The 14316-nt window shown below is 43.2% G+C and overlaps 2 protein-coding genes across 2 annotated transcripts; both read right to left on the bottom strand.

Moving 5' to 3' along the window:
• Positions 1 to 5151: 5151 nt before the first annotated feature.
• On the bottom strand, positions 5152 to 6441 carry LOC144466829 (trace amine-associated receptor 13c-like). The gene is made up of 2 exons (XM_078174238.1): positions 6189 to 6441; positions 5152 to 5968 (listed from the first exon to the last, which is right to left on the bottom strand). The coding sequence occupies exons 1-2, from the start codon at positions 6359 to 6361 to the stop codon at positions 5152 to 5154; spliced, it is 990 nt and encodes a 329-aa protein (XP_078030364.1). The 5' UTR covers positions 6362 to 6441.
• A 6228-nt stretch (positions 6442 to 12669) lies between these two features.
• Positions 12670 to 13958, bottom strand: LOC144466828 (trace amine-associated receptor 13c-like). Its single transcript, XM_078174237.1, has 2 exons — positions 13706 to 13958; positions 12670 to 13486 (listed from the first exon to the last, which is right to left on the bottom strand). The coding sequence occupies exons 1-2, from the start codon at positions 13876 to 13878 to the stop codon at positions 12670 to 12672; spliced, it is 990 nt and encodes a 329-aa protein (XP_078030363.1). The 5' UTR covers positions 13879 to 13958.
• Positions 13959 to 14316: the final 358 nt, after the last annotated feature.

The following is a 14316-nucleotide window of genomic DNA, read 5'->3' as shown; positions in this document are numbered from 1 at the left end:
CGTCCCTTCTGCCCTACAACAGGTGTGGCCAGTTGAGGCCAGCCAGTCACAAACTGAGCTTCAAACAATCGTACCACAAGAGCAGTTCAATTTAAATAATGTATTCAGCCAGCAAACAAAAAAGCAATCTTGCTACTGATGTAGTGCTTTTATTTTGAACAAGACTGCATGCAAACTCTACATACAGTAATAAACTGTATTTTGAAAACAGACAATGCATGTAACAGGGGAAGACGCGGCAGGACAAGGACAAAAGTTAAGGTGGCGGAAGTCCAAGTGGGGCGGGCGGGAGTGTTGCTTAATGGGTCCAACAAACACCCGACTTTCAACCCAGAGAATGGTGGTTGTGTCCGATAAGATTCTAAAGCCAAAGCCTGTTCTTTTTTCCTAAACCCAACCACGTGTTTTTGTTGCCTAAACCCAACAATGTGTGATTGTTGTGGAAGGAAAAAGTTTGCGGTGAATTTGCGGTGTTGTACTGATGTAGTGCTTTTATTTTGAAAGAGACTGTACGTAAATGTTAAATTTCCTACGAAAACAAAAGTGTATCTTGAAAGAAGAGAACTTGAAATGGTGTCCCAGAACGTAAACAACCAACACACCCAGGGTACCATGTTCATTGTATCTCGACATGGAAAAGTTGATATGTGACAAGGTCGGATCAAGAATGTCTTCCTTTTCTTAAAGGTAGTGAAGGAAGCAGAGCTTGTGACTGTCTGCAGAGTCCATTATGGTCAGACTGCACTAGCAAAGAACTACCAGGTCTCCATTCCCCGCGTGCACTTCCCTGATGGGCTGAGTTACTGCTCAGGTGTGTTCCGGGCACAAAGGCACTCCAAGGATTCTGCCTTTCTCTACTGTCATAGTGATTGTTGTTCTTGGGGCAAAACTTTGTCATTAGTCGAGACATGACACTGGAGAAGGTTTTACCCTCCACGCTGAGCAACAAGATAGATCTGAACTGCTACAGGTTTATCAAGTTTTACTCCTGGAAAATTTAGGATGTTTTCACGTAGTCCTTTTTTAACAGATCGAACTTAGTCCTCTTAAAGTGCACCAACAGAAAAGGGACTTAGCTCTTTCCGTGTTCACACTGTCAGTTCATTTGAAAGAGGACTCAGTTTCTCTTTTTGGTCAACTTCAGCTCTGATGGGGCCTCAGTCCTCTTTCTGTTCACGCTATATATAATATATATTGACATAGTTTTGTTTTTACTTTGACGTGGCACTGCAATGAAGTTATGAAGCCCCTTGCTTTCAGTTGAACTTAAAATTGGAGGAAAACCTTAGTGTCTCTGTGTGCTGTAGACTGTTACATTCTACATTCCACATTTGGAGATGTGCAGTATCTGCTAGCAAACTACTCACTGTCTTGCATTCTTGCAAGCATTACAGGCCAACGTGGTTTCGTCTGTTTTGTTTTTTTTTCAAGCATCCCAGGTCAAAAGCATGTGATCTAGAGGGCTGGATACAATGGCAAAGAGCAAAGTGAACCTGGAGCGCTTTGTGTTCACAATACACAGGTTAAGTGAACCACACCACGGACACTGCTTGATGATGTCCCCTGGTGGGTCAGCAAATCTCCTTCTCTGCTGAGCACAGCCTGAGACAAGCCTTGTTTTCCCTACCTGAGGCATCTAACAGGCCGAGTGTCCTGGACACTTGGCCACAGATCTGATGACACAACCACCATGTCAATCATCAGTCTTTGGCCTGGTGTTCTGGTACCAGGTCCAGCAACCTGCTGAGGTATCTGCTAATCTTCCTCTCCAGCATCTCCACTGTCACTCGGAGTACCTCATAAATCCACAAAGGCCAGAGGTAGGATGCTGTGTTGGTATATCCTAGTATTGAATTGTCTAGTAAATCTGACTTGTCCACAGTGGTGAGCTGTGGCTCAAATTCCCTGCTGGTTGTTTGGATAACAGCTGCATCCCTGATACTATTGCTGATGATTTTGCCAATGATCTTGACTCCTTTCTCAGTGAAATAGTACTTGTTCAACACTTTGCCCCTCTTTCACACCAGAGACATGGATTTAGCTACTTTGAAGCTCATCTAAGCCCAGGCAATGAACCTTACCAGGTCCTGGAGGATCTGCCCACTGCTAGATGCCGATGTGGTGGTGACAGTCAGGTCATTCATGTGAGCACTGATGGGAGGCTGCCACACACCAAACTTGGTCAGTGGGCTGTTGCAATCGACCTATGGCTGCCTTGAAATGCAGAGTGTCAATGAGACAGCAGGATTACTTCAGTGGTTTTATGTAGACAAAGCTTACATGTGGCATGGCCAACTGTGGTTCCATGGCACTGGGCAGCTGAGTCTCTGTGGCATTGGTTAGCTAAGTCTCTGAGGCTCTAGGTAGCTGAATATCTGGGGTGCTGGGCAGGGGAGTCTCTGAAATGCTGGATAGTTGAGAGGTATGGTGAGCCACTGGGATCCTGCCCTCATGGGGACTCCACAGTACCTTGTGAAGATTACAAGGTGAGTTCCTTCAGAAAGTGCCATTGAAATTTCAGGGTGGCTCCTCAACATATCCATAGAAAGTTCAGAGAATGCAGGATGCAGGGGATAGAGGCCAGAGTGAAGGCTGGAGGCTAGCAAGCTAGAGTGCAGACTCAAGGCTACCAGTCAGAGAGCACTCTGGAAGCTAGGTGATTGGGATGCAGAGAAGACTGGAGGGACAGGCTCACAAGCAACAGGATAAGGAGCAAAGCTGGCATGGAACTTCCACCTGTAGAGCGCTACTGTGTGGGCTACTGATGTTTCCACAGCTCCGCTCCCTCCACCCCTCTCCTTCTCCACATACACACAGGTGACGGTCAGCCAATGAGACTTTTCACATTGAAATTGTGCGATTAATGGAGGTTCTTTAACTATTTCGCTAACAAGTGGGCGAAATATGGAAAGAACACAATAAAGATATGCAGAAAGAGAGAGATTAAAAGATTCAACTTCAAGAGGGGGACAATTCAAAGGCTGTGTGCAGATTCAGATTCTGTGTGAAATATGTACTCATCATTCAGATCTTGTTCAGCATACCACCACTGTCAGTGAAAGTAAAATGGCTCCTTATATGCAACTTCTTTCATTCATTCATTTATTCTTTCTACGTTTTTGGTCGGCGAGTTGGTTTGGTAGAGTTACAGTTGACTTTCATCACATACAGTTCCATTAAGGGGGGGTGTCCAGGCAATTTGACATATTTGAGCATTTTATTTTTAAAAAAGTAATGCTATCGTAACTTTTCCAGGTAATTAGTTACTTTTATAGTGCAGTAACTCAGTTACTAACTCAGTTACTTTTTGGGGAAAGTAACGAGTAACTATAACTAATTACTTTTTTAAAGTAACGTCCCCAACACGGTTAATTACGTAACTGTACGTTAAGGACATAACGTCATTACTGGAGTGCATAGTCATCGGATATCATAAGAACCATGAGGATACATTGGCACGACACCTGGGTGAGACGCCTGCCAAGCTGCAGACTGTTTGAGACCAACATACAGCAAAACTGGTTGTGATCCAGCAAGTCATTGCTGTGTTTCCAGTGGCTGTTTAGGCACCAATGTGGGTGTTTTGAACTTCCAAACTGTGGACTGCTACCACATGGGCAAATTCAAGGTTCTGCTTCCAAAAGATGGTGAAGGAAGCAGAGCTGGTGACTATCTACAGAGTCCATTATGGTCAGACTGTACTGCAAAGAACTACATGGTCTCCATTCCCTGTGTGCACTCCCCTGGTGGGCTGAGTTACTGATCAGGTGTGTTCCGAGCACAAAGGCACTCCGAGTATTCTGCCTTTCTGTACTGTCATAATGAGTGTTGTTCTTGGGGTGAAACTTTGTCATTAGTCGACATGACACTGGAGAAGGTTTTACCCTCCACGCTGAGCAACAAGATAGATCTGAAATGCTACAGGTTTATCAAGTTTTACTCCTTGAGACTTTAGATACCCTCAGGTTGCCCCCACTGGTCTGCAACTGCTCCCTTGTGCCAGGTGACTGACAAGAAAGATGTTCCAGAGTGTTCAGAGGAGCTCCTTGCAGTGTAGACGTGTTCTGAAAACTACTGCTGTTGGACAATATATTGTCCAATTGTAAGAATTAAAATAAACAATATTATTGTCATTACGAAACCATTTTATGCCACTGATATAATGATACTTTAAGTATACACTTTCAAAGCACTTTGACCTCAAAAGAAAAAAAAAACTGAACAATAAATCTTGTCCAGATATCGCATGATAAGTCGATAAAGTAATTTTTGTGACAGGCCTTTTTTTGAGCACCATTTTTGCAATATAGTGATATATGGAACCTCTGATGATTCATTACAGCACTATTCCACAAACGTGCTGTACAGCACATTTCAAACTAAGGGTTATACAGCATCAAAGGAGGTTATTGTGACTACAAGCAAAAGAACCGGTCTGTGATACTGTTTAGCACCATTTGTCAAAGGTGTCATAAAGCACCTTTAAAGATGGGTGCCAGGTAGCTCCCAAACAGGTTGATTGGCTGCTAAAGAACTGATTTTGGCTACTATTTTGTACCAGTTTTACACCACTACATTATATTTTACGTTAGGCAATTTAATATATTTGGATACAGCTTTTAAATATTAAATAAGGAAGCTTAAAGCAAAGTTTTATATACAGAAGTTAATTTCAGCCTAACTTGCAACTCTTCACAATTTATTGCAATACATATGTGATGTTGAAGTATTCTCAACTGCCAACAAAAACAGAAACAAACTTATTATAAATGTGTGAAACAATTTCTGTAATAAAATGTTATTTGAATCATGTAAGCAAAAATGTTATTTAACCACATCATGATACAGAAATATGTATAAGCTATAGAGGTAATCAATATGAATTTTATAATTGCAGACTAACATATTTAAGTTGTGCAGTGCAATGCCAAATATATCGGCTATAGCTATAAGAGTACAACTGTTCCATAGGCAAGAGCTGCAGTGATCACTGTGTTGTGGTTGTCACTTGAACATTTCCACAGAAACAATGAAACAAACTTCAGGCCTGTCTTTCAGCAGCTTTTACAGCCTTGAAGTCTTGCGCCCTCGCTGACTTGACATGATGACAAGTCTAGTGGGGAGACACTTGGATTCAGCCACAGTCTCCCACTATAATATGTTGGCATCACAGGAGTCAGGCTGACATATTCTAAATGTTACAATGAGCTTCATGGATTTCAAAAACCATGGGTAGCAAAAAGCATAGATCATCGGGTTGAGACTAGAATTTAAATAGAACAGCCAGGTTTCTATGGGCACAGAGGTCACGCCAAACAAGCTGTCCTGGCCTGCAAGAGAAGAAGAGAAATATGGACAAAGGCATGTCAGAAACACAACTACAACCACACCGAGAGTCTTGGCTGCTTTCATTTCAGATTTCTTAGCAGTTATTTTCACTGAATGTTGAAGTGTGACTGCTGCAATATGAGACTGCATGGCACGAGCCTGAGACACAGCCACCACAAATACTCTCATATACAAAACTATGATGACAGTGACAGGACCAATAAAGGTTAAAATGAGGTCAACAACTCCTGCAATGTAGTTAATGACAACCACACACTCTCCTGAGCAGGAATGATACCTGCCTGGTTGTTTTAAGTTATCCATCATTATCAGACTGTTGTACAGAAGAGAACAGACCCAACAAAGGCAAATACAGATTTTAACTCTTGTCACAGTGACCTTGATGGAGTAATGCAGAGGGTCACAAATGGCTACATAACGATCAACTGATATGAGCACCATGGTTCCTACTGAGGCAGCAGTAATAATATAAGATAGATACAGATGCAGGACACACATGATGTCACCAAATAACCAGCAGCCGACTGTGAGGAAAATCTCAAAGAACATGTGGAGGCCCACAACGAAATCTGAGACAGCCAGAGAGAGGAGGAGGAAGTTGGTGGTGGTGTGGAGCTGCCTGGATTGAAAGAAGAGCATAATGCATTACTGTTTGTAGTTGTAGAATGAATTACAATTTCATTGTAATATATAGTAAATATTATCCACACGTTTAATGTAACATCAGTATAAAAAAAGCATAAACACATAGCAAGACATGTCTATTTTTCTTTTCTTTTCAATGAACCATTCATTTCTGAATGACTATCATTTTAATAAATGAATTAGTATTTTGTTACTTGAAGTGTGAGATGGAGATGATGACCAGCAGGTTGAGAATCACAGTGAGCAGAGAGATGAAGGACAGAAGACTGTAAAGAAGCACAGCCTCAGTGAGTGAACGCTTTGGCTTCCTGCAAGAGGAGTTGAGGAGTTGTGGAAAGCAGAGTTCACTTTCTTCCAGAGTCTCCATCAGAGAAAAAGGATGAGAGGCTGCTGAGCTCTGGCACCGTTGTGACCAAACCTCTCTCACAGACAGCTGATTTATCACTTTTCTCCATTCATCCCATCGTCCCTTCTGCCCTACAACAGGTGTGGCCAGTTGAGGCCAGCCAGTCACAAACTGAGCTTCAAACAATCGTACCACAAGAGCAGTTCAATTTAAATAATGTATTCAGCCAGCAAACAAAAAAGCAATCTTGCTATTGATGTAGTGCTTTTATTTTGAACAAGACTGCATGCAAACTCTACATACAGTAATAAACTGTATTTTGAAAACAGACAATGCATGTAACAGGGGAAGACGCGGCAGGACAAGGACAAAAGTTAAGGCGGCGGAAGTCCAAGTGGGGCGGGCGGGAGTGTTGCTTAATGGGTCCAACAAACACCCGACTTTCAACCCAGGAAACGGTGGTTGCGTCCAATAAGATTCTAAAGCCAAAGCCTGTTTTGCGGTGAGTTTGCGGTGTTGTACCGATGTAGTGCTTTTATTTTGAAAGAGATTGTACGTAAATGTTAAATTTCCTACGAAAACACAAGTGTATCTTGAAAGAAGAGAACTTGAAATGGTGTCCCAGAACGTAAACAACCAACACACCCAGGGTACCTTGTTCATTGTATCTCGACATGGAAAAGTTGATATGTGACAAGGTCGGATCAAGAATTGTCTTCCTTTTCTTAAAGGTAGTGAAGGAAGCAGAGCTTGTGACTGTCTGCAGAGTCCATTATGGTCAGACTGCACTAGCAAAGAACTACCAGGTCTCCATTCCCTGCGTGCACTTCCTTGATGGGCTGAGTTACTGCTCAGGTGTGTTCCGAGCACAAAGGCACTCCAGGGATTCTGCCTTTCTCTACTGTCATAGTGATTGTTGTTCTTGGGGCGAAACTTTGTCATTAGTCGAGACATGACACTGGAGAAGGTTTTACCCTCCACGCTGAGCAACAAGATAGATCTGAACTGCTACAGGTTTATCAAGTTTTACTCCTGGAAAATTTAGGATGTTTTCACGTAGTCTTTTTCTAACAGACCAAACTTAGTCCTCTTAAAGTGCACCAACAGAAAAGGGACTCAATTCTTTTCGTGTTCACACTGTCAGTTCATTTGAAAGAGGACTCAGTTTCTCTTTCCGGTCAACTTCAGCTCTGATCAGCTCTAATGGGGCCTCAGTCCTCTTTCTGTTCACACTATATATAATATATATTGACATAGTTTTGTTTTTACTTTGACGTGACACTGCAATGAAGTTATGAAGCCCCTTGCTTTCAGATGAGCTTAAAATTGGAGGAAAACCTTAGGACTCTAGTTTCCCGGCACAACGCAGGGTGGCGCAGGGTGGCGAACCCTGCGCAGAGCTAGTTTCGAGCAGCGCAACCCGAGGCGCGCTCAGTTTGATAGTTTGGCAGACCGAGGTGCGCTGAGATGGGTGTGGCGGCGCAGCAGGGGGAGGTGTCGACAGATCCAGCTTGGCGCAGTGACAGTTTTGTGCCAAAAGGCTTTGCCGAAGGTGCGCTAAAAGCTTGCCAGCTGAAACCAGGTCTACTGTCAGCGCAGGCGGAGCGCAGCCGGTGTAAGCCAAAGTTTGGCTGACCGGCGGACAGTGCGAACACATCACCAAAACCTCACAGGCAGGTTTCCAGAATATTAGGCACATTAATAATGCAATAAATAGCCACAAAAACCACTATTCAATGCAACTATCTGCAATCAGCTGTCTGACTGTCCTGTCACATCTGATGTCAGATCAAAGGGGATTGGCACCGTTTGGCACGCGTAATGGAAACCCAACCTGATTTGATTAAGACAGCTGCAAACTAATGAGTTCACATCCCTCTCAGCCAGCCACAAACAGCCACAGCATCAGATAGGGAGTATATATTCAGCATCTGTCATCTTAGAAAAGTCAAAAGAAAAGAAACAGAGTGAGACTGCGAGAGAGAAAGAGAGCGCGCGCACGAGAGAAACACAACATTGATTTACAGTTGTGGTGACCTCCTCCCAGGCTACCTTTGCATCATCAGCCCGTGGAGGTCTGCTCGCAGTTCCGTATATTCGGACACTGCGAGCTTGGACCTCCCGGACCAAAACATCAGTTTCCTCCTAGGAGAAGTTTGGCCGTCTGACGCTGCTGCTCTCTTCTGCCATGGAAAATTGGGTAAACTCTCATTACGCCTTCGCGCAGCGCATTTAAGGGTGAGGAGAGGGGCTCATTTGATTGGTGTGATGTGTGTAAAACCCACTCCACGCCTTCTCTCCTCCCTCTTTCCGACTTGCGCCGGTAGGAGGGACGGAGGTGGGAAAGAGGAGTAGCTGCGCCAGGCGCACGGTGTGCCAAACTTGCAAAATCCGCCTGGCCACACCCAGTTGGCGAAGCGCAGGTGCACTGCGCCCCCGCCTTGCCTGGTCTGCGAAACTAGAGGCCTTGGTGTCTCTGTGTGCTGTAGACTGTTACATTCTACATTCCACATTTGGAGATGTGCAGTATCTGCTAGCAAACTACTCACTGTCCTGCATTCTTGTAAGCATTACAGGCCAACGTGGTTTCATCTGTTTTTTTTTTTTTCAAGCATCCCAGGTCAAAAGCATGTGATCTAGAGGGCTGGATACAATGGCAAAGAGCAAAGTGAACCTGGAGCGCTTTGTGTTCACAATACACAGGTAAAGTGAACCACACCACAGACACTGCTTGATGATGTCCCCTGGTGGGTCAGCAAATCTCCTTCTCTGCTGAGCACAGCCTGAGACAAGCCTTGTTTTCCCTACTTGAGGCATCTAACAGGCCGAGTGTCCTGGACACTTGGCCACAGATCTGATGACACAACCACCATGTCAATCATCAGTCTTTGGCCTGGTGTTGTGGTACCAGGTCCAGCAACCTGCTGAGGTATCTGCTAATCTTCCTCTCCAGCATCTCCACTGTCACTCGGAGTACCTCATAAATCCACAAAGGCCAGAGGTAGGATGCTGTGTTGGTATATCCTAGTATTGAATTGTCTAGTAAATCTGACTTGTCCACAGTGGTGAGCTGTGGCTCAAATTCCCTGCTGGTTGTTTGGATAACAGCTGCATCCCTGATACTATAGCTGAAGATTTTGCCAACGATCTTGACTCCTTTCTCAGTGAAATAGTACTTGTTCAACACTTTGCCCCTCTTTCACACCAGAGACATGGATTTAGCTACTTTGAAGCTCATCCAAGCCCAGGCAATGAACCTTACCAGGTCCTGGAGGATCTGCCCACTGCTAGATGCCAATGTGGTGGTGACAGTCAGGTCATTCATGTGAGCACTGATGGGAGGCTGCCACACACCAAACTTGGTCAGTGGGCTGTTGCAATCGACCTATGGCTGCCTTGAAATGCAGAGCGTCAATGAGACAGCAGGATTACTTCAGTGATTTTATGTAGACAAAGCTTACATGTGGCATGGCCAACTGTGGTTCCATGGCACTGGGCAGCTGAGTCTCTGTGGCATTGGTTAGCTAAGTCTCTGAGGCTCTAGGTAGCTGAATATCTGGGGTGCTGGGCAGGGGAGTCTCTGAAATGCTGGATAGTTGAGAGGTATGGTGAGCCATTGGGATCCTGCCCTCATGGGGACTCCACAGTACCTTGTGAAGATTACAAGGTGAGTTCCTTCAGAAAGTGCCATTGAAATTTCAGGGTGGCTCCTCAACATATCCATAGAAAGTTCAGAGAATGCAGGATGCAGGGGATAGAGGCCAGAGTGAAGGCTGGAGGCTAGCAAGCTGGAGTGCAGACTCAAGGCTACCAGTCAGAGAGCACTCTGGAAGCTAGGTGATTGGGATGCAGAGACTGGAGGGACAGGCTCACAAGCAACAGGATAAGGAGCAAAGCTGGCATGGAACTTCCACCTGTAGAGCGCTACTGTGTGGGCTACTGATGTTTCCACAGCTCCGCTCCCTCCACCCCTCTCCTTCTCCACATACACACAGGTGACGGTCAGCCAATGAGACTTTTCACATTGAAATTGTGCGATTAATGGAGGTTCTTTAACTATTTCGCTAACAAGTGGGCGAAATATGGAAAGAACACAATAAAGATATGCAGAAAGAGAGAGATTAAAAGATTCAACTTCAAGAGGGGGACAATTCAAAGGCTGTGTGCAGATTCAGATTCTGTGTGAAATATGTACTCATCATTCAGATCTTGTTCAGCATACCACCACTGTCAGTGAAAGTAAAATGGCTTGTTATATGCAACTTCTTTCATTCATTCATTTATTCTTTCTACGTTTTTGGTCGGCGAGTTGGTTTGGTAGAGTTACAGTTGACTTTCATCACATACAGTTCCATTAAGGGGGGGTGTCCAGGCAATTTGACATATTTGAGCATTTTATTTTTAAAAAAGTAATGCTATCGTAACTTTTCCAGGTAATTAGTTACTTTTATAGTGCAGTAACTCAGTTACTAACTCAGTTACTTTTTGGGGAAAGTAACGAGTAACTATAACTAATTACTTTTTTAAAGTAACGTCCCCAACACGGTTAATTACGTAACTGTACGTTAAGGACATAACGTCATTACTGGAGTGCATAGTCATCGGATATCATAAGAACCATGAGGATACATTGGCACGACACCTGGGTGAGACGCCTGCCAAGCTGCAGACTGTTTGAGACCAACATACAGCAAAACTGGTTGTGATCCAGCAAGTCATTGCTGTGTTTCCAGTGGCTGTTTAGGCACCAATGTGGGTGTTTTGAACTTCCAAACTGTGGACTGCTACCACATGGGCAAATTCAAGGTTCTGCTTCCAAAAGATGGTGAAGGAAGCAGAGCTGGTGACTATCTACAGAGTCCATTATGGTCAGACTGTACTGCAAAGAACTACATGGTCTCCATTCCCTGTGTGCACTCCCCTGGTGGGCTGAGTTACTGATCAGGTGTGTTCCGAGCACAAAGGCACTCCGAGTATTCTGCCTTTCTGTACTGTCATAATGAGTGTTGTTCTTGGGGTGAAACTTTGTCATTAGTCGACATGACACTGGAGAAGGTTTTACCCTCCACGCTGAGCAACAAGATAGATCTGAAATGCTACAGGTTTATCAAGTTTTACTCCTTGAGACTTTAGATACCCTCAGGTTGCCCCCACTGGTCTGCAACTGCTCCCTTGTGCCAGGTGACTGACAAGAAAGATGTTCCAGAGTGTTCAGAGGAGCTCCTTGCAGTGTAGACGTGTTCTGAAAACTACTGCTGTTGGACAATATATTGTCCAATTGTAAGAATTAAAATAAACAATATTATTGTCATTACGAAACCATTTTATGCCACTGATATAATGATACTTTAAGTATACACTTTCAAAGCACTTTGACCTCAAAAGAAAAAAAAAATTGAACAATAAATCTTGTCCAGATATCGCATGATAAGTCGATAAAGTAATTTTTGTGACAGGCCTTTTTTTGAGCACCATTTTTGCAATATAGTGATATATGGAACCTCTGATGATTCATTACAGCACTATTCCACAAACGTGCTGTTCAGCACATTTCAAACTAAGGGTTATACAGCATCAAAGGAGGTTATTGTGACTACAAGCAAAAGAACTGGTCTGTGATACTGTTTAGCACCATTTGTCAAAGGTGTCATAAAGCACCTTTAAAGATGGGTGCCAGGTAGCTCCCAAACAAGTTGATTGGCTGCTAAAGAACTGATTTTGGCTACTATTTTGTACCAGTTTTACACCACTACATTATATTTTACGTTAGGCAATTTAATATATTTGGATACAGCTTTTAAATATTAAATAAGGAAGCTTAAAGCAAAGTTTTATATACAGAAGTTAATTTCAGGCTAACTTGCAACTCTTCACAATTTATTGCAATACATATGTGATGTTGAAGTATTCTCAACTGCCAACAAAAACAGAAACAAACTTATTATAAATGTGTGAAACAATTTCTGTAATAAAATGTTATTTGAATCATGTAAGCAAAAATGTTATTTAACCACATCATGATACAGAAATATGTATAAGCTATAGAGGTAATCAATATGAATTTTATAATTGCAGACTAACATATTTAAGTTGTGCAGTGCAATGCCAAATATATCGGCTATAGCTATAAGAGTACAACTGTTCCATAGGCAAGAGCTGCAGTGATCACTGTGTTGTGGTTGTCACTTGGACATTTCCACAGAAACAATGAAACAAACTTCAGGCCTGTCTTTCAGCAGCTTTTACAGCCTTGAAGTCTTGCGCCCTCGCTGACTTGACATGATGACAAGTCTAGTGGGGAGACACTTGGATTCAGCCACAGTCTCCCACTATAATATGTTGGCATCACAGGAGTCAGGCTGACATATTCTAAATGTTACAATGAGCTTCATGGATTTTAAAAACCACGGGTAGCAAAAAGCATAGATCATTGGGTTGAGACTAGAATTTAAATAGAACAGCCAGGTTTCTATGGGTACAGAGGTCACGCCAAACAAGCTGTCCTGGCCTGCAAGAGAAGAAGAGAAATATGGGCAAAGGCATATCAGAAACACAACTACAACCACACCGAGAGTCTTGGCTGCTTTCATCTCAGATTTCTTAGCAGTTATTTTCACTGAACGCTGAAGTGTGACTGCTGCAATATGAGACTGCATGGCACGAGCCTGAGACACAGCCACCACAAATACTCTCATATACAAAACTATGATGACAGTGACAGGACCAATAAAGGTTAAAATCAGGTCAACAACTCCTGCAATGTAGTTAATGACAACCACACACTCTCCTGAGCAGGAATTATACCTGCCTGGTTGTTTTAAGTTATCCATCATTATCAGACTGTTGTGTAGAACAGAACCAATCCAACAAAGGCAAATACAGATTTTAACTCTTGTCACAGTGACCTTGATGGAGTAATGCAGAGGGTCACAAATGGCTACATAACGATCAATTGATATGAGCACCATGGTTCCTACTGAGGAAGACGTAATAATAAATGATAGATACAGATGCAGGACACACATGATGTCACCGAATAACCAGCAGCTGACTGTGAGGAAAATCTCAAAGAACATGTGGAGGCCCACAATGAAATCTGAGACAGCCAGAGAGAGGAGGAGGAAGTTGGTGGTGGTGTGGAGCTGCCTGGATTGAAAGAAGAGCATAATGCATTACTGTTTGTGGTTGTAGAATGAATTACAATTTCATTGTAATATATAGCAAATATAATCCACACGTTTAATGTAACATCAGTATAAAAAAGCATAAACACATAGCAAGACCTGTCTATTTTTCTTTTCTTTTCAATGAACCATTCATTTCTGTATGACTGTCATTTTAATAAATGAATTAGTATTTTGTTACTTGAAGTGTGAGATGGAGATGATGACCAGCAGGTTGAGAATCACAGTGAGCAGAGAGATGAAGGACAGAAGACTGTAAAGAAGCACAGTCTCAGTGAGTGAACGCTTTGGCTTCCTGCAAGAGGAGTTGAGGAGTTGTGGAAAGCAGAGTTCACTTTCTTCCAGAGTCTCCATCAGAGAAAAAGGATGAGAAGCTGCTGAGCTCTGGCACCGTTGTGACCAAACCTCTCTCACATACAGTTGATTTATCACTTTTCTCCATTCATCCCATCGTCCCTTCTGCCCTACAACAGGTGGGGCCAGTTGAGGCCAGCCAGTCACAAACTGAGCTTCAAACAATCGTACCACAACAAGCGCAGTTCAATTTAAATAATGTATTCAGCCAGCAAACAAAAAAGCAATCTTGCTACTGATGTAGTGCTTTTATTTTGAACAAGACTGCATGCAAACTCTACATACAGTAATAAACTGTATTTTGAAAACAGACAATGCATGTAACAGGGGAAGATGCGGCAGGACAAGGACAAAAGTTAAGGCGGCGGAAGTCCGAGTGGGGCGGGCGGGAGTGTTGCTTAATGGGTCCAACAAACACCCGACTTTCAACCCAGGAAA

This window comes from Epinephelus lanceolatus, chromosome 14 (genome assembly GCF_041903045.1).
Source record: "Epinephelus lanceolatus isolate andai-2023 chromosome 14, ASM4190304v1, whole genome shotgun sequence".
In the NCBI taxonomy this organism is placed as follows: Eukaryota; Metazoa; Chordata; class Actinopteri; order Perciformes; family Serranidae; genus Epinephelus; species Epinephelus lanceolatus.
The sequence above is the reverse complement of the archived record's forward strand: the minus strand, read 5'-3'. Positions and strand labels throughout refer to the sequence as shown.